A 24,219-nucleotide genomic window follows, 5' to 3' on the forward strand; every position below is an offset into this window, starting at 1 on the left:
GCTCCTGGGACTCACAAAGAAGTCTCAAGAGTTTATTGAAACTGGAACAAAAACAGAAAGAAGCATCCAGTGGGTGGCAGTTCTGTAGGTTCAAATGGCTTGTTAATGAGAGAGATCGGTGGAGAGTGGTTGACAGGAAGGCAAAAGAAAAAAAATGTTACAATAGTGTTGTGCAAAAGAACATCTCTGAATGAAGTACAGGATCACACAGGGTCACTCATGTCAGCTAAATTTATCAAAGTGAGGCTAGTAGAGCACAGGCTCGCTAAAAAGGACTGCTGATTGGAAAATTGTTGCCTAGTCTGACAAATCGTGTTTTCTGCAGAACCATACACTGAATGCCGTGTAAACAACATGAAACTATGGTTACAGCCTGACTTCTTTTAACCGTTCCTGTAGCTGGTGGCAGCCTGCTTGAGCATTAGTTCTGACCTTTTATGGCCACAGTCTATCAGTGCTCTAATGGCTACTTTAAGCGCTATAACCTACCATGTAACAATCATGTTATTATAAGATCTAAAGAGCCACAAACTGTAGATTATTAGATTCACAAACATGACACTGAATTCAGTACCACAATGACCACCACATTCACCAGATATTAATCTGATCGATCGCCTTTGAGATGTAGTGGGATGTGGGGTTCACTGTGGCCAGTGAGTGTTTACACAGTGTGTATCCATGAAAATAAGAAAGTAAGGTCAGATAATACATTAAAAGTAAAAGAAAAGTATTAAAATAGATGAAAAACTAAAGACAGAGTGACGTCTGAGGCCAGTAAGTAAATCATGCCTATATAACACTTAATCAACAATTAATCAACAGTTATCTACCTACTGTGTAGAGCAAAGAGAAATAAACTCTATTTCTGGAAAGGAAACTTCTATTGTCTCAATTATAAATGTCAAACTAGAGAAAAATTTATTTTATATTCAAAATAATGTATATTTATACTGTATATTCTGTGAATGTCATTTGTCATGTTAATGAGGAAGTCCTTAAGACTATCTAATATCAGAGAAAGGTTTTAAGCTTTACCTCTGAGTTTTACAAAGCATTAACTTTGGAGACTCCAGAACATCTCCTCACAGAAAACTTTATATCAATCTTAACAATCTTAGACATGTTTTCCCTTCAAGTCCCTGAGAACTTCTAACTAATCAGAATCAAGAACTTAGTAGTGCTGTGGTATAGCAGTGCACGCAGAGTGTTTAGAATAGGAACCTATAACACAAGCCTATATAGTTTCATACAAATTTATGTACTACTTAATTTTTAATTCAATAATGAATAATAGATATGATTACAAGCAAACAACTTTACGAAACTCTGGGTCCTCAGCTAGCCCGAGATGGCAAAGCTTTGACCCGTTGAGCCCGGGACCCATCCACTGCCAGCTTACACTGGATAGTAGGATGAATTACAGCACAATATAAAACACTCATCAAAGTCTTCATCACGTCGAAGTAGTTAAGTTTCTATGGCATATTTTTTCATATAAAAATGTACTATGCATGAACAGAATTTTAGCATAAAATAACCGTTTTTTTCCGTCTGCATATGTTTAGCAATTGCCACGGTTTCTTTTCTCCATCTCTCCCTGCTTCTCACCTCTGTTCTCATCACCAGTCATGGTGTAGCGTGGGTGGCCGGGCAGAGACCTGTGTGGCCCCAAAAGCAGGCCATCCTTCACCCACTGCACGGTCCCCGAGGCCCTCAGCACTTCACACTTCAGCAGAGCCGTGGCTCCAGCCCTCACGGTCACGTTCCTCGGCTCGGTCTTGAACGCCTGCTGCCCACACACGCCTGCACAGGGCAAGAGAGAGAGAGAGAGAGAGAGAGAGAGAGAGGGATGAGAGTGTAAAAACAACTATAAAATTCATCCCTTCCATCCAATGAAAGTTGTCTTATAATGAGTTTTCAGACATCTCTGGATGTTTTGGTTTGACTTGGCTGCAAGATGGTACATTAGATCCTATAATTACAACAGCTGCAGTGTCATGTACATGTTATCTCATTAATTGAGTTCTAATCTAAAACGTGCTGCCACATGGCTTTATGAGTCGACCAGGAAATGGTGTGCAAAACATTCCCAAAATACATAAATTCAGTGGCTCCTTAGACATCCGAATACACTTTAGTACCATTAAATTACTCGTATTAATCATGGTCATGTCTAGTTACGGGAAAGTCGAGCAGGAGGATATTCAGCTTTGTCCACAGAGAAAAGAAAAAAGCCTATTGCTTTTCTCTAAGGAGTGTGAGGATCCACTTATGGCATTACTATCCCTCATCCTAGTGTATGTTTTATTGATAGCAGATTGGAAGCAATTCCGCCTTGCAAATGAGTCAATAAAGTAATTACGGTGAATTAAATGTCTCCTCGGCAGGGAGGATAGGCCAGGGAAAGATAGTAGGTAGCTTCCTCCCCTCATCGTTTTCCTTCTCAGTCAGTGTACCACCAAGCCAAGATTCACAGAGAAGAATGACGGCCGAGTGTTGGCGACTCCTAATTCATCAAAGCCTCGGCTGTTCCTCACTGATCTGTCTGATATTTCACGACTGTGCAGACTGTAGCTCAAATCCGACATATCCGTCATGAACATGATATAAACCTATAGGCTATAGGCTATAGCTCAGACAAAGGCTGACTGGGTATACAGTAAATACAGCTTCAGACAAGGATTATGACATGTGTCAAAGAAAACTAATAATGGTAGCTAATAATGCTAATCCAGTTTTGCTGATGCTTACGGCTAAGGTGTTCAATCAAAGTACGTATTTTTCATTCTTTTTGAAAGCATCTCTAGGCCCTCTTTTGCTACATATAGTATGTCTTATCGCTATAAATCATGGTTTTTAAAACTGCACAATATCTTGCAGCTTCGCTTATATATAGCGCTTCATGTATCTTCGTGTGTGTGCTCTAGGCAATGTTTCATTAAATCCTCAAAGAAAGTACAATGAGTATGAAAATAACTCTGAGCAGTTTCCACAAGCATGAGAACGAGGTCACATCATGTGCAAAAAAGCACAGCTGGGAGCTTCCATTTGATCTGTGCTAGTTAGCATGCTAATAAATAATGAAACTGTTTGTGGTCTGATATAGCTAGTTGCCAAGCTAACCAAAGTTCAAATTTTCCACTTTGACTGTTAAATCTCAAATTGGATGTTAATATTTACTTGATTAAAGCAGGAAAGTGAAAGAACACAGAAGAATTAGCATTATCTAATTAGCATGGGCCTAAAGTTTCAAACACAAATCTAACTATTGATTGTCTGGTGACATTTAGCACAGTAAGAAAGTTTTCTGCACATTGTATCATTTAGTACACTTTTTTTCTAAATTGTTTTTGAACTGTTGTAAAGATTTGGATGACCAAAAAATAAAAAATAATGAGTGTTTGCTCAGAAAGCTGTGTATTAATAGTTTAGCTTTACTCTGAGATAATGAAGAAGAAGAAAAAGAAGTTTATTTGTCACATTTACATCACAGCACAGTGAAATTTATTTTTATTAATTTTTTGCGTATTCCAGGTAGTTAGGAAGTTTTGTCTGAGCACAGGGTCATCCATGATGCAACACCACTGGAGCAGAGAGGGTTAAGGGCCTTGCTTAAGGGCCCACCAGGGGCAGCTTGGCAGTTCTGGGGCTTGATCCTCCAACCTTCTGATCAGTAGCCCAGAGCCTTAAACATTAAGCCACCACTGCTCACTCAAAGAGATACTGACAGGATCATAGACATTTATGGATCTCACAAACTTCAAAAAAAAAAAAAATCACTCCTATGTTTTTTTAACGAAATTGGAGGAAACCAGAGAACTTGGTGGAAACCCATATGTAAGGAGAACGTGAGATTCCAAGTCTACCAAGTCAGCAAATGGAGCTTAGGATAAAACAGGAAGCTGTGGATCTGTGAGGTGTTGGAATGCCACCCACTGTGCCATTGTGACACCTTTATTCCTATTTTATGCCACATTTGGCACCTACATGACCAATAATAACTCATTAGAGTAATAAGATTCATGTAACATAAACGAACATTTCCTGGAGCTTAAATCTGGTATGTCTTTGCAATTCTTTTGCTTCTGGCCATTAAAAAAAAGAAAGACATAAAAACACTTTCTCTGTTTGGCCCTATAATTATTCATTAGCTGAAGGAGACAGCTCTGTTAGCTGTGAGCTTTATTTGCATATATAGTTCAAAGTGTGACTTTAGCAGTGTTCTTCAGGATCATTTCATCCGATCAAACTTTTTTACACTGAAATATTCAACACTTATGTGATGTGATTGTAGTTTACTCATCAGACCCAATCAATCCATCTCCCTAGAGCTTTGTGTATTAGCAAGACTTTCCAGCTCTTAAAGCAGAGGTTCAGGCAGGCCCACTCTGCTGCGCTCGGTGGCCTGGGCACCGTCACATCAAGGCTGCATCAGTCACCTCACGTCAGACTGGAAGGGCGCGATCGGACTCGAGCGACAAGGCGGAAAACACATTAGCATAATGTTTACATAAATGAATACGTAAACACGGCCGTGAGATAATCAGCGTGGCGAGTTTAAACGTTCGCATCACGATGCTTTCTCCCCTTGGCTGCCCGAGAAGAAGAAATATGAGAGGAAAGACGTGTCAAATCCTTGCCAGGCTCTGATTCCTGATTCCCGACGCGCTGCTTTGACATCTTATTTGAGAAAGATAATGGCATGAGATTAAGTTGTTTGGCAGAATCTGACTTTCAATCTGAGCTGGGCGCCGCATGACTATGGGTTCAGAACGGAGAGTGTTACTCCTAATACAATGCACGACATCTCATTACCCTGTGGCTATTGAGGTCTAAATATGCATTGCATGTAATCGTAATAATCACCTTTGTGTGCCTGCTAAAAGACAGCAAAGGTTGGTGATTAGCTTCATTTAGAATTCGAAAAACTGAGAATTTTGTCGGATCATGAGCCTTAAACAAGCATTTGTCCTCTAAACGAAGATGTTTGTTTTCCTTAAATGCTTCACATTTTCAGCATTCCAAGTCAAACATGCCCAAATGCAGACACTAAATGTGTTATCTCTCTAATTAATGTCTTTGCTCAGCTATCCATTTTCCCAGCAGTTGTCAAAAGTGCCATGATGCACACTTGCTCCCTTGTATCATTAATCTGCGTTATTGACGTTACTGTGCTGTGGTCTGTCTGAAGCTTGCAGCATGTAACCGTGTATTTGAACATGAAGAGGCTTAATAAAAATAGACTTTGCTGATCAAACAGCATTACAGTCTGACACGCTGTCATAAAATGGTTTCAATTTGCACAACATGAACTCAGGAGTTGCATCCGCTGTTGCTAACTGCTGATCAACTGACATTAGCAGACAAAACAAGACAAAACAAAACAAAACAACAACAAACACGTTATAACCCAAACACACAGGTCTATCAGAACATTTTCAAATAAACATTCAAGCAGTAGCCTTTAATGTGTGTGTTTAAGATCTTTCTCACAAGAGCAGCTCAACAATACAAGATTAGCATGTGTTAGTTAATGCTAGCTGGGTTTAACATGCTTATTAGTGTCATTAGCATGCGATTTGGGATGTGCGTCACACAGTCACTTTAAAATATTCATTTCTCTATCATATCAAGCGCTCTCTGTTCTCCTTCAAGCAACTTGAGATTGATCGCCTGCCCGATTTGCATAGCCTAGATACGCTGAACGTCCTGTAAAGCTGGCGTTCGTTTGCATCGCTTGTTCACCGTTTTCTTGGTATAAAAATAGAGCCGCATGTATTAGCGATGCAGCTGGGCTCTCTCATCAGCGGGATTGTTGGAGAGAATTGACAATCAATCCGCAGGAAATGAAAATGATAATCTATTTCTACAGTCTATCTTTCAATCTCTGCGCTAGTAAAGAACAGTGTTGGCTCAGGACCATCCAGCTGAGCCAACATGCAAAGCTACAAGAACTGAATACAAGAAGCTATTTTTGTTCTTTGTCAGTTCTAAAGGTTACTCATGCCATTCAAATAAATGAGACAAAAATGGTATTTATGTGCATAAGAGCTATCATAGTACTTTCTGTGCAGGTACCAAAGTTCACACCCGACAAATGTAATTATGTTGTTTGGCGTAGCGTAGCAGCACAAAGGCACCACGCTATGTGTTCTCTCATGGCCTTCAAAACACCGTGCGCGGCTGTGCTCAAGTAGGTGGCAGGTGCATTATGGTGACTCGCCAGCAGTACAATTGTGAGGTAAAACCATGCAGCGGAAGGTGAATAGCGGCAACCCAGAGCCTGGACACAAAGATCCCACACCTCAGGAGAAACAGTCATGGCAGGAGTTATGGGTACGCTCTGCAGCGGTCCTGGCTCAAGCTAAACACGCTGTCAGGAACTGTAGTCAGGAAGCCAAAAGAGCTTTGTCAAGTTATAAACAACTTGGATTTGTTCTTGAATTTATTCCTATTTTGTTTTTTAATACAAGCCTGTGTTTTATATGGTGAACTGATGCTCCTGAATTCAGAATTCCAAAATTGTATTTAATTTTACTGTTTAAATTTAAAAGAATTAGTAGAATTAGAAGTAGCTACAGTATAGTACAGAAGCATTAAAAAAAATCAGCTACCAAAAAAGCTGCTGTAAGGTTATTACATTTTTGTAAAGCTGTACATTTATTTATTTGTTTGTTTGTATTTGTATATATGTTAAACTATGAGCCCATACTGCACTTTATTTTTAACATTTTTTATTTATTTTTACTGAATACAACAAATTATGCTGTACATGATTTAGAAAAATTAAACCTTACAATCCTATCCAACATGAACAACACCTTAATCGCCATGTTTATATTGTAATAGTATACATTACTGTTTTATAGTAACAATAGTACCCTAAATCTACTACCAGATTTCATGGATGTTAATGAATAAATTATCAAACTGCACTCAATAAAGTTCTATCTATCTATCTATCTATCTATCTATCTATCTATCTATCTATCTATCTATCTATCTGTCTAGCTATCTTTTTTTTGTTAACCTTTAAATAGCAATTAATAAAGTCAGATATCTGTCCATTTTCGATATCATTTATCCTACACAGGATCACAGGGCCTGTAGTATCATAGGGGACATGGGGCACAAGATGAGGGACTCCATGAATGAGGTGCTAACTCATCACCAAGAACAATCACACACCCATTCACACACTACAGACAATTTAGAGATATCAATCAGCCTCTAACACATGTATTTGGACTGGATGAGAAAACTCCTGAGAGAGCATATAAGGAAGAACATATAAGCTCCACACACACACACACACACACACACATGACGGAGGTGAGAATCGAACCCCAACACTGGAGATATTATGCAAATATGCTACATATGTTAACATGTATTGTTATCATATTGTACAGAATATTAATGGTAAATAATTCTGTAAAAATTATGTAATTTCTTTTTTCTTTTTAAACAATTGTCTGTTATTGATTAATTAAACCAGATTTTGATTCATAAATGTGAAATTCATAAATATATATATATATATTATTCATATATTTTCACTAATTTTTCTAAACAATTCTAAAAGACATACAGTTTTTGCCATAGGTTCACTCCCAGTGAATAAAATTCACGTCCTCACCTCACTGAGGGGAAAAAAATCAGATTAAGCGTCTTATCTCATTAAGAATGCATTTGTAACTGAAACCGTGTTTTGTTCGTGAAACCCCCCGAACCTCAAGGTGCATCTGAATATCCTTTTCACACATTGTTTGTATCTCATCGCTGAATATTTCCTTCGAATAGTACCATGTCCTCACCTGTGACGCAGAGGTCACTGTCATCATCTGTTAATGACTAACATCTGATATTGATTCAGTTACTAGTGTGATTTATGGTCCGTTCTGCTTTCACAGAATACCAGAAAAGCTGACATGGTGTAGACGGTAAGCTGAGATGAATGAGCTCAGAATAAGGAGATTTAATAAGGTCACCTAACGGAGTAAATAAATTGTGTGTAGAGAATGACATTGTGGGAAACGTCATTGCAATTAGCAAACGTGTTACGTTGTTTAAATGCAAATTCTGTCAATGGTGTCGATTGCGTGCTCTATGGAATATTAATGTCTTCAAAAATCAACCAGTTCTTGGTTCTTTCTTCAGTTCTTTCTTCAGTAGTACAGGTTGTCAAGGTTGTGATACTGTAACTTCCTTTGTGTTGATATTGTTGGAGAAAAAGGGCATGTATGTAAAAGTGTTCTGATCTGAGTGGGTTTGCAGTCAATGTTTTCAGAAGCATTAAACTGCAAAAGTCTTATACACATAATGCTGTTTGCAAACACAAGTGCTATGCGCATGAACCGAAGCCCTCAGGCGGTACTTATAGAAGCTAATTTACAAGAAGCTTGCTATATTGGAGTGTGTTGCTACCTGCTGAACGCTGTCTGACTCATCTGAGTGAGCAATGACCCATTTTTACATTTTTATTCATCCGGCAGCCGCTTTTATCCGAAGTGACTTACAATTAAGACGAAGCTGATCTCGAGTGAAATTGGTGCAAGTTGGAAGAAGCGAAGGTGACACACTTGGATTTCATTCAATTTTACAAAGTCATAAAAAAAAGAAGGTACAAATACACAACCTGATCCTGAGTCCAACCTTTCTACTTTATACCTTATTATGGAAAGCATGTTATGTAAGCTGGTATAATTATACAAAAGACAGAGGAATGTGGTGTTATAGGAATATATTCAATATTCATGTTCATGAGTGTTTTATTTCTCTGACACCTCTGCAAGATGTCAAAGAGGGTTAATTAAAGAATATTTGAGGACAGTGGTAGCTCAAGTGCTTATGTCTTTGGGTTGTTGATCAGAAAATCGGATTTCAAGACCCAGCACTGCCAAGCTGCCACCAATGGGCCCTTGAGCAAGGCCTCTAATCCCCCTGCTCCAGAGGCGCTGTATTATGGCTGACCCTGCACTACCTCCAAGGTTGAAAACTACTGTTTGTTTCTTACTTTTTTTTACCTTCCATGTTTTTGGATTTAAGCAGCCATCACACAAGACTTTCAATACTGCTGAGAAGATATGTGGCAACCGGATATGACATCACATGCTGAGGTGTTTATTTATTTGCTTATGTATTTATTTTAATCCACTTATCATGGATTCTGACACACTACAAATGTATAATCTAAATAAATCTAATACTGTACAGAGAGCACTACAGTATGCAATAACATTACCGCAGTAATTAATTCAGAGGATGCTTGAAGCGATTATGAAAACACTTTACAATTATTTGTTTTAATGTTAAAATAGACCACCTCTTCCTGCATGCTGTGGTGCCGCAAACCAAGCAGCTTCTTTTTCATTTTCATTTTATATTTTTTTTAAACTTGTGTCATATAAAACAGGACCGCTATTATCAAAGCTTCCTCCATCTTTCTTTTTCTGTGATGCATCAAGCTTATTTTGGTCGCATGTCTTTTTTGGTCATACAAATTCAAAGTCAAAATTTATTAACTTAAACATTAGAACGTAAAATCTTTGGAACTTTCCAGTCTCCAGTATTTGGATGTGTAAAAGTCAAAGTCAAAGAAAAGTGTAAAGCTTTAGTTATGGATTTTCATCTGTGTTTACTGTTTTGCTGTGTTTTGTTTGCTCAAAATAGTAAATCTTATCAAAAAAAAAGGAAGAAGAAGAAGAAGAATGCCATTCTGTATATTTTATCCATTTACAGTTATATTGAAAGGAATGTTCTGGAAGGTTTGTGAAACAAGTTAATTCCTATTATACTTCATTTTATAAGAGCTATAAACAGTTGTTCCTTCACCAGCCTTGCTTTTATCCTCTTTCTGGAACATAAGACGAAATTCAGATTATGTTATCTTTCAGAAAGCCTTGCACTGACCCTCAGATTTTTTTGTTTCCAGCACACAATGAGAAATTAACCAGCATATATTTTGGACAAATAAAAGAATGAACAAATAAATAAAAAAAGAAAGAAAGAAAGAAATACATTTTTCAGCTTGTCCTTCTGGAGGGACCCCTTCAAGCCCTATGTAAACACACCCTTTCGGAGATGGTAAGGAGTGAATATTGGCTTATTGTATGCATAGTCAATTATAAAATTTGGAAAACTAGATGTAAAATGGTCATAAACCAGTGCTATATTTCAGCTGACATGGTCTATAAACAAATTCTATGTGAACTAAAAAGACAAAAAAAAATAGATAGACGAACAAGTAATAAGTTTTCTTGGACTCTTCTAAATTTTTAAAGACTGGATAATGAAAATATGTTTTATGTTATTGATTTCGCTGGTAAATAATCTAAATATGCCTATTTTTGTGTTGTGATGTGTAAATACCAAGACTGTTTGTATGAGATATAACAATGTGTTGATACAAATATATATGAATCTGTAAAGTGTAATCACCGTTTTTCTTTTTGTTGGTCTGTGAAAAATTTTGATTAATGGTATGCATGTATGTATTAATTAATACAAATGAGCTTGTAATATGATTTTGAAATCTCTCAATAAAGATTGATTTAAAAACGTAAGGAGTGAAGAACCCTTCACCCTAAGAACATGATAAACATAATTTCCAGGCATACTTGCACTCAATCTTCTTAGAACTGTTTATCTCTCATAAATATGGCACACTTCATTAGAAAGAGAAGGTCAGCTTACAATTAATTTCCTTTTCCCCAAACATCGGACCACTTTATTGTGCAATATCCATTTTAAAAATACATGAATATCAAAATATTCAGAACATCTCAGGGTTTATTCACAATTGAGAGAAACTGTCTGTTTTTTAGGGTTGTGATAGGTTTAATGAGTGTATCATTAGTATCACAGATTTGTCCAAAAATCAGGGGAAAAGAGATTTGTTCATTTATCCCTAAGAAACACTTACCCTTATTTATTTAATTTCTAATGCACTCTTATTGGTTATTTAGTTTCATTTTATGGAAAGTATGAATTTGTCATGTCACTCAAAACACACTCAGATGATGAGAGCTGCAATAGCTCTACTGGCTTTATAGTGTGTCAAAATGCAGGAGATTTTAGTTTGTTGCCTGTAGGAAAGACACATAGATCTCTCGAGAGGACAGACGATGATAAAACTGCTTCTGGTGCTGAGAGTGCGATTTAACTAAATAATACTTCATTTAATCTTTCAATTAACAAATATTCTAAACAAATGAACAGATTCCCATGTCATCCAGAATTTAAAAAAAAAGAAAGAAAGATGTATTTAAATGCAGAAAACAAAGAATGTAGTTAAAAAAGAGCACAAGGAATTTCTTGTTTTTTGGCATGAAACCAAGTAAGGATAATAATATCTCTATCTATCTATCTATCTATCTATCTATCTATCTATCTATCTATCTATCTATCTATCTATCTATCTATCTATCTGTCTATCTGTCTGTCTGTCTGTCTGTCTGTCTGTCTGTCTATCTATCTATCTATCTATCTATCTATCCATCCATCCATCCATCCATCCATCCATCCATCCATCCATCCATCCATGTTACTAAAGCTATAGAATATCCCATCATCAAAGTTAATATATTATCAGATCACCAAACATCATCTCTAAAATCTTGTATTTCTAAAATGGTATCTCTGTTTAAATCACAGCTCACTGATACACAAACATGCACTTATTTCAGAAGACACACGTTTTTATTTAGAAATCTTATTTGATTAAAATCTTAGTGTCTTAATAACAATATTTCAGAACTGTATTTTAAAAAATGTATATGCTAGGTTTCTAACTGATCAGAAGGTTGGAGGTTCAAGGTCCACCAATCTGCCACTGCTGTGTGCTGTATTATGACTGTCCCTGCGCTTGGACCCTAACTTCCTAACAAGCTGGGATATATATTCTATTCTATTCAATTCAATTTTATTTGTATAGCACTTTTATTGTAACATAAGAAATATAGTACAAAAAGTTCAAGATTAATATTCAACAAATTTATTTGTATTAATCCCTAATATGCAAGCCTCAGGTGACTGTGGCAAAGAAAACCTTCCTTGGATGAAAGAGGAAGAAGAGGAAGAGAGAACCAGACTCAAAAGGGAACCTCAACCTCATTTGGGTGACACTGGAGAGTGTGAATTACCATAAACGCTGGAGAGTGTGATTATAAATTATTATAAACACCGGAGAGTGTGGTTATGAATAATGTCCTTTCTATAGTCATATACAATCAGTTAGAGTCGTGTAACCAGGAGCTCCTGAGTAACTCATAAATAAGCTCAACATCTGAGTTCATTATAGATTCAACACCAACTCCACCATGCTGAACCCTTTAAATGCTCAATGATGGAGATACAGCATATCTAGGATGTTATTTTGTGTATTGATAGGGAGCTTGTGTCCTCAAAGTCCACATGGGGTTGGTATCTTCAGCTTTTCAGATGTTTGTGCTGTAGTGTAAATGTGACAAATTAAAGGCTTCTTCTTATCTCACTTACGGAACAATTTCCTGTTCTTTGTTACTTAATCATTCTGATGAAGTGTTAAGTGTTACATGTTCATTTGTTTGCACCTAGATTGCGACCGGAGATCACTTGTTTCTGATGGGAGCAAGTGATTTCCGGTGACATGCGACAGCGACTAGACAATGTTGAGAAAAATGACGGAAATTGGATTGACGACTACTAGTAAGAGCGAAGACTGCTTATCCCTCATCTGATTTGTTGTTAAAAAGCGGAATGCTAGTTAGTTGCAACACCCATTGATAAACATTGTCATCGCTATGGCAACCAGTAGTAGACACACCTACTGGAGAATTCACAGTACAGCAACTGGAGACTTGCAGTTATAAAATATTTGTAGGTGTGAAGATAGCTTTATATATACAGTACTTTGGGGAAAAAAGCTTCATTCTAGACCCATAAAAGTTCTTCCCACTATAAAGTGTTTCTCGTTATAAGGGAACACTTTCATTATAGGTTCTAGGACCCTGAATACCTTTATAAAAGGATTCCATGTAAAACATTTGAAAAGCTCTTTAAAGGACCAGTGGTACAGCTAGAGCTCATTACAGGCTATACCTTTTATAAACATCATTATTGAGCAGTTACTACACAAAGATGTCAAATAAGATTGCTTGCGCAGTAATTATGCTATATCGATGTTACCTCACACGTCACATGCACTCGCTCTGATCACATGTTTAATTAGCTAGCAGCTGCTATGTCGTGAAACTGTGAAGAAGATGAACCGATGGAAGTCATGCAGTGTTTGTGTTTTGCAAGCCACTGAGCTGCACTCTGAACTCAGGGATATCATGAGGACAGTCAATGAAGTGCTGGACGTTTGATGCAGAGGAGGAGAAAACGCTGGGGTTATAAGAAACTATGTAATTTCCTTCTATTACTAATGTCTTGTTTGAGTTATTTCATGACAGTGGAAGGGTCATAAAGATATTTACTAACAGATTAAATTGATGGTTGGTGATAGATTGTGCCTTAAATGATGAAAATCAGTCTGTTCCTTTGTTCGCTGCACTTACTGCTATCTCGCATCCAGTCAAATTTGTTGTGTTTCTCAGATTGCTTGTGTTGTGTTGATTTTATTCGGTGCACATCCTCATTCTAGACTGAAATACATTCTTAGCAAAGCCGGAAACATTAATAGAAATAATATCCACACGTGTGTGTGTGTGTGTGTGTGTGTGTGTATCTTTACCTTGTAACTCAAAGAGGAGCAGAAGAATGGTGCTAATGAGCTGATGAGCTGATGACAGCACAGCCATCTCATCCAATCACAAGTCTCGCTATCCTGTAACACACACACACACACACACACACATTACAAGCAAAAATCACAGTATAAAGCCTTCTGCAAGTTCCAATGTGTCCTAACCCTTAGCTTTAACCTTTAAAGATGTTAAAGACCTCCTCAGAATAAGTTCAGGTAATGAGATTGAGTGTTTTTCCAAGCAAACGAGTCTACCAGTGTGTGTCAGTCACTCTCTCGGGCATCGTGACCATTACAAGCTTCTTGTACTCCTCCAGTCTCGTCTCCTACAGCTTCATTTCAGCCTAAGCTAATAACGCATGGATTTCAGGTCAATAGCTTCACATTACCAAGCACCATGGAACAAATAATAGTGATTTACTTAATTAAAACCCAAACATTCTGCCGTCTAAGTAAACAAAAGGAGTAGAACGCTTTGGCTCTTTGAGGCATTTCCCACTGTCTATTAGTCGCACTTCATCAGGCTTTGATGAGAATTAGCTCACTGTCAGATATTCCCAATGCCAATAAACAGTGCCAGGCACTTTCTTTCTTTTCTTTTTTTTTTCTTTTTTTTGCAATTATTATAATTTTATCCTTCACAGCTGCAGAGCGATAGAGAGTTTTCCAATTCATCTCCCATTTGTGCTACTCATGCCATGAAGTCTCTGTTTTCTCAAATCTCTCTCCATTTCTATCTCTCCCTCACGTTTGCTGGCTAATCACTTACCGTGTGATCTCGGAAATAAACCTAAACAACAGCTTTTAAAGCAGTGACACAGACTCAAACCCTGAACGCCATCTCCGACAAAGTGGTATTCCAGAAAAGAAATTTTGTTCAGCTTGTTTATAAACTGCTGTTATTTTTTAAGGGGAACATGCTCATCTTCTGCATTTTCAATAAGTGTGTGTGTGTGTGTGTGTGTCAGTTTGTGAGAGATCCCACAGCGAGTGTGAAAGACTCAAACATCACACCACATGTAATGAGACACAGCTTGTGTCGTTTCTGACCTCCTTGAGCACCAGGACACACACACACACACACACACACACACAACAAAACAAAACAAAAAAACAACAGACACTTTAATTGCAGAAAAATGCTGTGATAAATTAGCTGTTTTTTTGTTTTTGTTTTGTTCTGTTGTGTCCCATTGCATTCAAGTGTCTTGTCAGACTCAGCTGCTTTACTGTGCTGGAAGATTCGTGTCGACAGGCACGAAAGGGCAGAAACAAGGAGCTGCGATTTAACCTGAAAGAAGCAGCAGGCATCAGGATTACAGTGGCCAAGAAGTGCAAAACACATTAACAAAGCAATAAGGTGACAACTAATAATAAAAAAGGAGCTAAAAGAAACCCCACAACATCAAGTCAGAAAACACAACAATTCAAAAACTCAAAAGCAAACCAACCAAAACTGAAACAGTAAAACAAAACACAACAGCAAAAAACAAAACAAAACAATGCAGTAATCCCAAAAACACCTTCTAAAACACAAGAGCAAAAATGAAAAAAACAATCTAAAATACTACAGCAAAATGAAAAAACACAATCTAAAACACAACAGCAAAAATTAAAAAAATACAATCTAAAGCACAACAGCAAAAATTAAAAACACAATCTAAAACACAACAGCAAAAATTAAAAACACAATCTAAAACACAACAGCAAAAATTAAAAACACAATCTAAAACACAACAGCAAAAATTAAAAACACAATCTAAAACACAACAGCCAAACCAAAAACCACAGCAATATCAAAAACACCATCTAAAGCACAACATCGAAATAGAAAATCCAAAAGCAAATCTAAAAACACAGAAGCAAAAAGCATGACACAAGATTTTTGTTCGTTCCTTTGTTTTGTTGTTGTGCTTTTGGAGTTTTGGTTTGTTTGTTTGTTTTCCATTGTGTTTTTGAATTTACTTTTGTGTTTGAATTTTGCTTTTTGCTTGTGCTTTTTAAAAAGCTTTGATTTTCTGTTTTTCGTTTGGCTGTACTTTCATTTGCTATTATTTTTGTTTGTTTGTTTTTGTTGCTACATTTTATCATTTGCTGTAATGTTTTCACTTGATATTGTGTTTAATTGACTTACGGGTCACCATAACATGCAGATTCAAACAAACCTCCCTGGACCACTAAACACAGACCCCGAAACAACAAGCAGCCGTATTAGTGCTGAAATTATACAGCTCCTGATGGATGACTTTGAATCTAGCCCGAGACACCAGCAGTCGGCTTTTATATGCGAGTTTTCTCTTCATAGCTTCAGAATTGAAATACGTCCGTGGCTATGAGAATATCCATCAGTCCTGGCAGATAAAGCTCTGCAGCGCTCTAATCTGTTTAGATCCAGGCCTGCTGTGTCAATATGCTTTCCGCACGCTATCGAAGATGGCAGCACATGCTGCGACAACCGCACTGCCTACGCTCCACACGTTTCCCTTCCATAATCGTTTCTGACCTTGCCTCTCTCTCTCTCTCTCTCTCTCTCTCTCTCTCTCTCTGAACATTTCAGAAAGGGGAAAGTTTGATTTGAAATTTGATTCGCCGATGCAACTTTTTGGTCGGCCGAGGGGAGAGGACGCCGACCGTGACCCTGTTAGGTGAATTTTAATGGCTTCTTTCATAACTCCCTCCAACGGCTCAGCGCTCTCTGGCCTTGGCCTATTTGATGTGAAAGGCCCATGAAATCAAGCGATGTCCAGGAAATGAAGGCTTCACCCAGAGCCACTCCTGAGCTATGCAGATTGGAACACACATCCCAATACAAGCTCCAAATCCCTGTTTTGCTTTGATTATATATGGTGCACGGTATTTCAGTTCTTTTGAGTGAGCTGGATGAAATGAAGTGCTGTAAAATTCAAGAATTTCTGTTCAGGAACCAAGAATTGCCCTAACATTATTGCTAGTGTACTGATAGTATTTTTTTATTTATTTATTTCTGTATTTTACAGAACCAGATGAAGCAAAAGCAGCAAATATATGAAAAGCATGTGGCATTTTGGGCACAATAGGAACAAAGATGTTCATACATTATATCAAAAATGCCTCAAAATCACAAAGTAAACTTGATAATAAACACAAAAACAATATACAAGCTGATTCATTTACGCTCGGACAGATCATATCTTTTATACATAAAATACAAAATAGTGTGTTGATGTGTTTGATGTTTCTGCCTAAGGTTGTTGTGTATTTATTTGTCGCTCTGTTTGTTTTGAATGAGCTGGTATTTTGTTTGTTTGTAATTTTGAATTTGCGGCTTTTTTTTGTTTGCTGTTTTTATTTTTGCTGTTTTGTTTTTTAGATTTGCTGTTGTTTTTGATATTTCTATTTTTTTTTTTAGATTATTTTTTTGAATTTTTGTTATTTTTGCTATTGTTGAATTTTTTTTGCTGTTGTGCTTTTTATTTTATTTTTTATTGCTCCTATGTTTTTGAATTTGCTGCTATGTCTTTTTCTGCTGTCGTATTTTAGTTTTTCTATTGTTTAGTTTTCCCTGTTTTGCAGTTATATTAATAATCAGCAAGTATGTCAAAAAAAGCAAAGAAAGGAATTCTTCTTTCCAAACTATTCACATTTTCAATATGATATTTCCATTTTTACTCTATAACTATTCTACAAATTGCCCATTTGTACAGTAAATACACCGTAAAGATAAGCTAAGAACACTTCTGCGCGTTAAATGTGAATATGAATAACTTCACGAGTCAAAAATTTCTCTTTTATATAATACAATATTATTTGTTCAAAAACATTCAGAGCATGCTTGTGAAAGGCCTAATGTAGGTAACCTTTAAAAAAAGTTTATTATTTATTATTATCATCATTATTTTACTACTGATAGAAAAAGTGGGTTTCCAAACCAGTAAAATAATCATTTTAAAATAATAAAATGATCATAAATGATAATAATAATATTCATAAATGACAAAATTACAGTTATTCTTTTGAATTCTGCTGTAGAAAGATGCGTGAGTATCCATAGTCCAAGGCTGAACCTGAGATAACTGTCCTTGGCTTAAATCCAGCAGAGTTACTGTGCTTGCTGTTGTGCTATGTAGTCAAATCATCAAGATTCACCTTTAAGTTGTCAACTTTCCCAAACCGGCCCCCCTCCCTCCCCCCGAACACACACCTGTCGCATGAGTCAACTCAAAACTGACAGAAAGAAAAGGGAACAACAAAGAGGGTGATGATCGAGGCCTTCTTTCAGCTTCACGTCACCTCACTCTGACTGAGTCTTCTGAGAAGCGCTTCTCCCAGAGAAGAAAGAAAGGAAGTAAAGCAAAGTGAGTAGATTTGCATGAGAGTGAGGAGTAAAGCTTACCTTTATCCGACGTGGTGCGACTCGTTACTCATCGCTTGGTGCAAAGTGTATACTTGGAGCACTCTTCGGATCTGATGGTGAAGACACTTCAAGCTGACGATGTTCACACCCTATCTCACTGACAGCTCCAAAATGACACGGGGGAGGCAGGAATTGAGGGAGGGGTGTGAACGTGGGGAGGAAAAGACATTACAAGAAAATGCTGACGTTAAGGAAAAGATCAAGAAACCACTGGAATACGATGCTGCAGCTCTTCGCAGGTCATTGCCCTCCCCTGCTTTTAATGATATGTCTTTTTACAGCCTCTGTTCAGCAGTATTGTGTGATTTCCATCTTTTTTGTATATTGCTGTGATCTATTAACATTTTCCTGACAGTTTGAATTAACAGGTCTGTTTGGGTTTATAGATTACATTTTATTCACTTGGCAGATGCCTTTATTCTTATATGTTAGGCAGAATCCAAAGAGGAAAGCAAAAATCTGAAGAGTTGCAGGTTAATGCCTTTGCTCAAGGCCTCAACTATGATGGCCAAGACATTAGAATCTCAGCTGAATACTAAATAACTCAGTTTCAATATAAAGCACACTGCATAGCTTATACCAACCATTTAGTGGTTGTATGTGGGCCCCTGACCATCATACCCATACATGTCCCTTTCCCAAACAATTGTCTAGAATGTTGTAGTTTGTACAAGCTGTAACATTATGATTTTCCTTTCCTGAAACTAATGGGTCTAGCCCATACCTGTTCCAACATGATAATGTCTCCTGGCACAAAGCAAGGTCCGTAAGCACATGGGTTGCCAATGTTGGAAGAACTCGAATGACCTACACGGATCACTTACCCCAACCCAACTGAACACCTTTGGGATGAATTGGAGCACTGATTACACCCCAGGCTTTCTTGTCCAACATCACTGCCCAATGTCACTAATGTTCTTGTGCTTGAATCAGCAAAAATCCCCACAGACACACTTCAGAGTCTAGTGGAAAGACTTCCCAGAAGAGTGGAGGCTGCGATAGATGCAAATGAGGGTGGGAAGAAAGGTAACTTCATATTAATGCCCATAGTTTTGGAAAGGGCTGATTAACAAGCAAAATTTGTTGTGGATGGTCAGGAATCCACATACATTTGGAAATATAAGCTATCACCAAACTTCAGGTTCAAGTAAACTATTTTATCTGGTCAACTGGCTGCAATATTGCTTATTCATGGGAGTTGTCCTAGAGCAGGGGTATCCAATTGGATCCAGAAAGGGCCAGTGTGTGTGCAGGTTTTTATTCCAGCCAAGATCACTTGATTAAACTGATGGAATCGGATGTGGCCCCTGCTTGATCGGTATGAAAACCTGCACCAAGACCAGCCCTTTGTGCATAAAATTGGACATCCCTGTCCTAGGGCAAGTGATCATAGCTAATCCACTTCCAGGCTGAACCTCACAACTCCCTGGTTTAATTCTGAGCTTAGGTTAGTATCTAAGTAGTTGCACATGTCCACATGGGTTTCCATCATGTTCCTTAGTTTCCTCTGGTTTCAGTCAGTGCATACTGTGAATGTGTGCATATTGATGTGCCCTGTCGTAGCCTGGCATCCAATCCAGGAAGTATTCCTACCTCACACCCCCTGTTTCTGGGATAAGCTCCAGATCCACTGTGACCCTGGCAAGAAAAAGAACTTACTCAAGATGAATGAATAATATTTGTTAGTTTTGCAGTTGATATTTTTCTTGTTTGGTACTTCACAGATAACAGTTTGAGTAATTTATATTCCTGGTTAAGTTTGCTATTTAAACACACAACAGTAGCATTCAGTTGATCCTGGCATTCAAATACATCTTAAGCATTCTGGCACTCAGGTCATGGAATAAACTTCCTTTTTTCTTCTTTCTCTAACAATACAAACACTGACAATTTACCTCTTCACCAAGCACTTAAAAAAGAGACTCTACTTGTATTATTTTCATCGCTGAACTAATTGAGCTGAATTTATTTGAACAGTCTAGACCTTCAGCTTAATAGAATGTCTTGCCAATTGCATCAGCAACATGCTGTAAATGTATATAGTCGTGAACATAGAACCATCACTACTGACAACTGTGTTGTGAAATCACTGTCTGGTACAGTACTTTTTGTATTTTTAACCATTTTTCCCTACAAAGCCTTACAAGCTCCATGAGTGCAATAGGCAAGGCACACAGAACAATACGAGGTGAAGTCTGTAACAAAGAGCACGAGACAAACAAGAGACGCTTTAGTGGTTTTTAATAAAAAACACACAGGATAATTCTGTTTACAAGAAGCAGGTGAGAATGAACATGAACAAAACAAGAACATAACACTAGAAATTGTAGTCTTTAAACTAGATTGTGGCAGACAAAGACAGGCTTATCAATTTGAACATTGATTGCATCTGAATTAGAAGAATGAATAACATTATTTAGACACAGACAAATAATACAATGTACGTGACTTACTGAGAATGTGTGCAGAATGAAACTGTAACTGATAGGGAATAGGAAAATCAGGCAAGTGAGAGGTCACCATGGTCAGAAGGGTGAGACGGTTGTGGTGGCATGCTGGGACATGGAATTACACAAGACCTTCTATTAGGAACTACAAGTGAGGTGATGAAATTACAAATGGATGGTTGACCTCGTTGACATGGTGCTGGGTCATTAGTATGGCAACAATGGAGGTAGGGTTTGGAACTGGACTAATCCTGATCTACCCAGAGATTGAGCCCAGTGATCTTTAGATCTTTGGACTAGAGGAGAACATTCCAACTACAGGCATAGAAACATCCTCCCAGTTCACTTCCTGTTTCCAAGTAAATGAGTCGGCTTTGTCATGTTACTCAACAATCAACTCAGGAGTTCAAGTCTATACACTGGAGTCCAGAGCCCTAACATTAAAGACACAAGCCCATAGAAATCATCCTCAGGTCCTGTCCATATTTATATTTATGTTCACATTTCTGCCATTTGGCCGACATCCTTATCCAGAGCAATATACAAAAGTGTTTAGAAGTCTCTACCAAGGAATTAACTCTGGTTCAATAGGTCACAGACTTAGGATACCATCAACCTAAAAACTGTGTTGGGAGGGAAGAGGTAGGTCTTCGTCTTCTTTGTTTAAACACAGCCAGTGACTCAGCTGTTCGGACATCTAGGAGAAGTTCATTCCACCACCTCGGTGCCAGAACTGAACAGAGTCTTGATGTATACCTACCTCTTACCCTGAAAGAGGATGGGACAAGTCGAGCAGTGCTAGTAGATCTGAGGGGGTGTGGTGCAGTGCGAGGAGCTTTTGGTTCCTTGGGTTCCTAGGATTTCTTTCTTCTCTCATATCCTGCACTAGACATGCTCTACTTGCCCTCAACAAGCAATCTGGCCTGATCAAGAAAGTAATCAGCATTCTGTAAGAGCATGGGACAAACAGGATGCTTTAGTGGGTTTTAATAAAATCCTTCAACAAACAGGATAAGACTGTTTACAAGAAGGAGGTGAGCATGAACATGAGCAAAATAAGAATATAATGTAACTTAAGAAATCTTGATCTTTAAACTAGAATGTGGCAGGCAAAGAGAATACCAACTTGAACTTTGAATGAACTTGACATAGAGGAATAATTAACAGAGGAGTATTTAAACATACATAGACAATACAAAGTACATGCCCTACAAATACTTTGTGTCAGGGATTGGATGTGGAGGCAGATGTAAGTATAGGTTTAGTTTATTATGAGTAAAAACACATGAAAAACAAAGAGCAAGAAACAAAACAAGGATAGCAAGGCAAGGCAAGGCACCAACATAAATAAGATATGAGTCAGGTGCACAGATACCCACTTCAAAGGGCAAAAGCTAGGTCCTCTGTGAGTGCTGGATCAGACGTGACTTAAATACTAATGCTAATTAACAGAAATGTGTATCAGGTGCGATGTGTGAGGGTCGTGATCGTGTGGTGTGCAGTGACTGACGGGAGGTGTAGTCCTATACGCAAGTTTGTAATTGATCTCAACCAGAATTGTGTGCAGAATTGGGTTGGGGGAGTTTGCATGTGATGTTCTCATGCCTTAGGGGTTTCCTCCGGCTACCCTGGTTTCCACCCCCAGTCCAAAGACATAAGTTGTAGACTGATTGGCATCTCGAAATTGTCTGTAGTGTGTGTGATTTTGCCCTGTGATAGACTGGCATTCTGTCCAGGGTGTACCCTGCCTTGTGCCCCTAACCTCCTGAGATCCAGATTCCCTGTGACCCAGTATTAGCTATAGGATTCATCCTAATATTTGCAAATATATAAATAATATACTGTATAACTGCCAGTAATCTATCTATCTATCTATCTATCTATCTATCTATCTATCTATCTATCTATCTATCTATCTATCTATCTATCTATCTATCTATCTATCTATGGTAACTCACAGTATCTATCTATCTATCTATCTATCTATCTATCTATCTATCTATCTATCTATCTATCTATCTATCTATCTATCTATCTATCGAACAAATAAAAACTAATAAACCAATCTAAACTGCAAATCAAACATGAGTCCAGGGGGAAAATGGGATTGGAAATCCAGAACCAAAAACTGGGAAATATGGAGTATATCCCCCACTTTGAACAAAGGAATACACAGTGCTTTAAGTGGGTAGGTAACAATTATATACAATTATGAATAGATGATTGTAATCAAAATCCAGTGACTGAGATTGTGGAATTGTTGGTAGTTGGGTACACCATTTATAACATAGATAACGCTTAAAATACGGTATCAGTATCAATAATTAATGCTTTAGTAATAAAAAAGTAAGGGTTGTGTGTGACTGATGTACATGTAGATAACACAGTGGTTCAAAAGCGGATAACTTTCATCTGTCTTTCTGTCAAAAGAGCTATAGAAAAACAGCCGACATATTTCCTGACACTTTTCTGATAGTCAAAAACAAAAAAAATCTTCCTGAAAGGGAATCCCAGTGTTGTAGAGTTCACTGTAAAAAAAAGGTTTTTCTCTCAGAAAGACAAACTGAAGAACCTTCTAACATTCAGACACAGGATGCAAAACAAGTATACAATCACACAGCCGAGGGTTAAAGGTCTTGTTCAAGGGTCTAAGAGTAGCAATTCCTGCAGTGCTGCTGATTTGAGCTCGCAATCTTTAAATCACAAGTACAGAGCCTTAACCGCTGAAGCAGGGAAACAAAATCAATTTGAGCTTTTAGCTTAGCTCAGAAACACTGTGTGATGGCCCCTGGATCTCTGGCACACTCGTACTTTTCAGTCACAAAGTCTCTGAGCACACTAGTTTGTAACATTTATGCTCATTCATGATAAACAGGATAGAGATGATCCAGTTTATTTCATATACTGAGCACCCCTGAGGCCCTTGCCCTCCAAGCATTCAAATTTGATACGGAATTCATTTTCCGCAGTAGAATATTTGATAATGCGTGAAGTACCACAATTCTTTCCTACTTGTGTCTCACTTCTTAAATACACACAGGAACAGTGCACTGAGACTTGTACGGAATGGCTTGGATCTAGTGCTGCCTTGGGGGAAAAGAAGGGTTTCAAAGGATGACGACTTTACAGGTATTTTCTTGTTTCTGAATAAAGTGCAATTCATTTTACTATTTTAGAGAATCTCGTCTGAGGAGCCTCATGAGACATCATGAAAACTCTATAAAGATACAGTTTACAAGGGTTGTTTTGCTTATGAAAGGATATACTGTATAATGTACATTACATATTCCACGTATGTACAGCCGTTTTATGAGAGCAATACGGTTCCCGTTCATAGCCAGTAATCACATTTATAGTTATGGAAGATGACAACAGATGTGGCTCGTGTTAAGATCCGTGCATAATTTCCCATTTTCTATGATCTCCAGAGTGTCGAATAAGCTAGACTGAATTCTCCGGTGACTCCAGATCCGATATATAGACGTAGCTCACTACATACTGCAGATAAAAGGAGCCATTTTTTTATACTTGATTTAGTGCACTAATAGGTAGCGTGCAAGGGGTTTTAAAAAGCTGACCAAATGAAGCAAAAAGGTTGTTACAAATATGAAACTGGATTTAATTCTTGTAATTAAAGGCTATTCATT

At 37.7% G+C, this 24,219-nt stretch overlaps 1 protein-coding gene across 3 annotated transcripts in view; it reads right to left on the reverse strand.

Moving 5' to 3' along the window:
- nphs1 (NPHS1 adhesion molecule, nephrin) overlaps positions 1-18,228 on the reverse strand; it is a 114,459-nt gene extending 96,231 nt beyond the window's left edge. For all 3 annotated transcript variants that reach the window (XM_058413560.1, XM_058413558.1, XM_058413559.1), the window contains exons 1-3: positions 18,105-18,228; positions 13,721-13,813; positions 1,612-1,806 (exon numbers count right to left, since the gene is read on the reverse strand). In XM_058413560.1, the coding sequence (XP_058269543.1) occupies positions 1,612-1,806; positions 13,721-13,787 (262 nt within the window). In that variant the 5' untranslated portion in view covers positions 13,788-13,813; positions 18,105-18,228. The remainder of the gene's footprint in view (positions 1-1,611; positions 1,807-13,720; positions 13,814-18,104) is intronic.
- Between the last annotated feature and the right edge of the window lie 5,991 nt (positions 18,229-24,219).

This window comes from Hemibagrus wyckioides, linkage group LG17 (genome assembly GCF_019097595.1).
Source record: "Hemibagrus wyckioides isolate EC202008001 linkage group LG17, SWU_Hwy_1.0, whole genome shotgun sequence".
Taxonomy (NCBI): Eukaryota; Metazoa; Chordata; class Actinopteri; order Siluriformes; family Bagridae; genus Hemibagrus; species Hemibagrus wyckioides.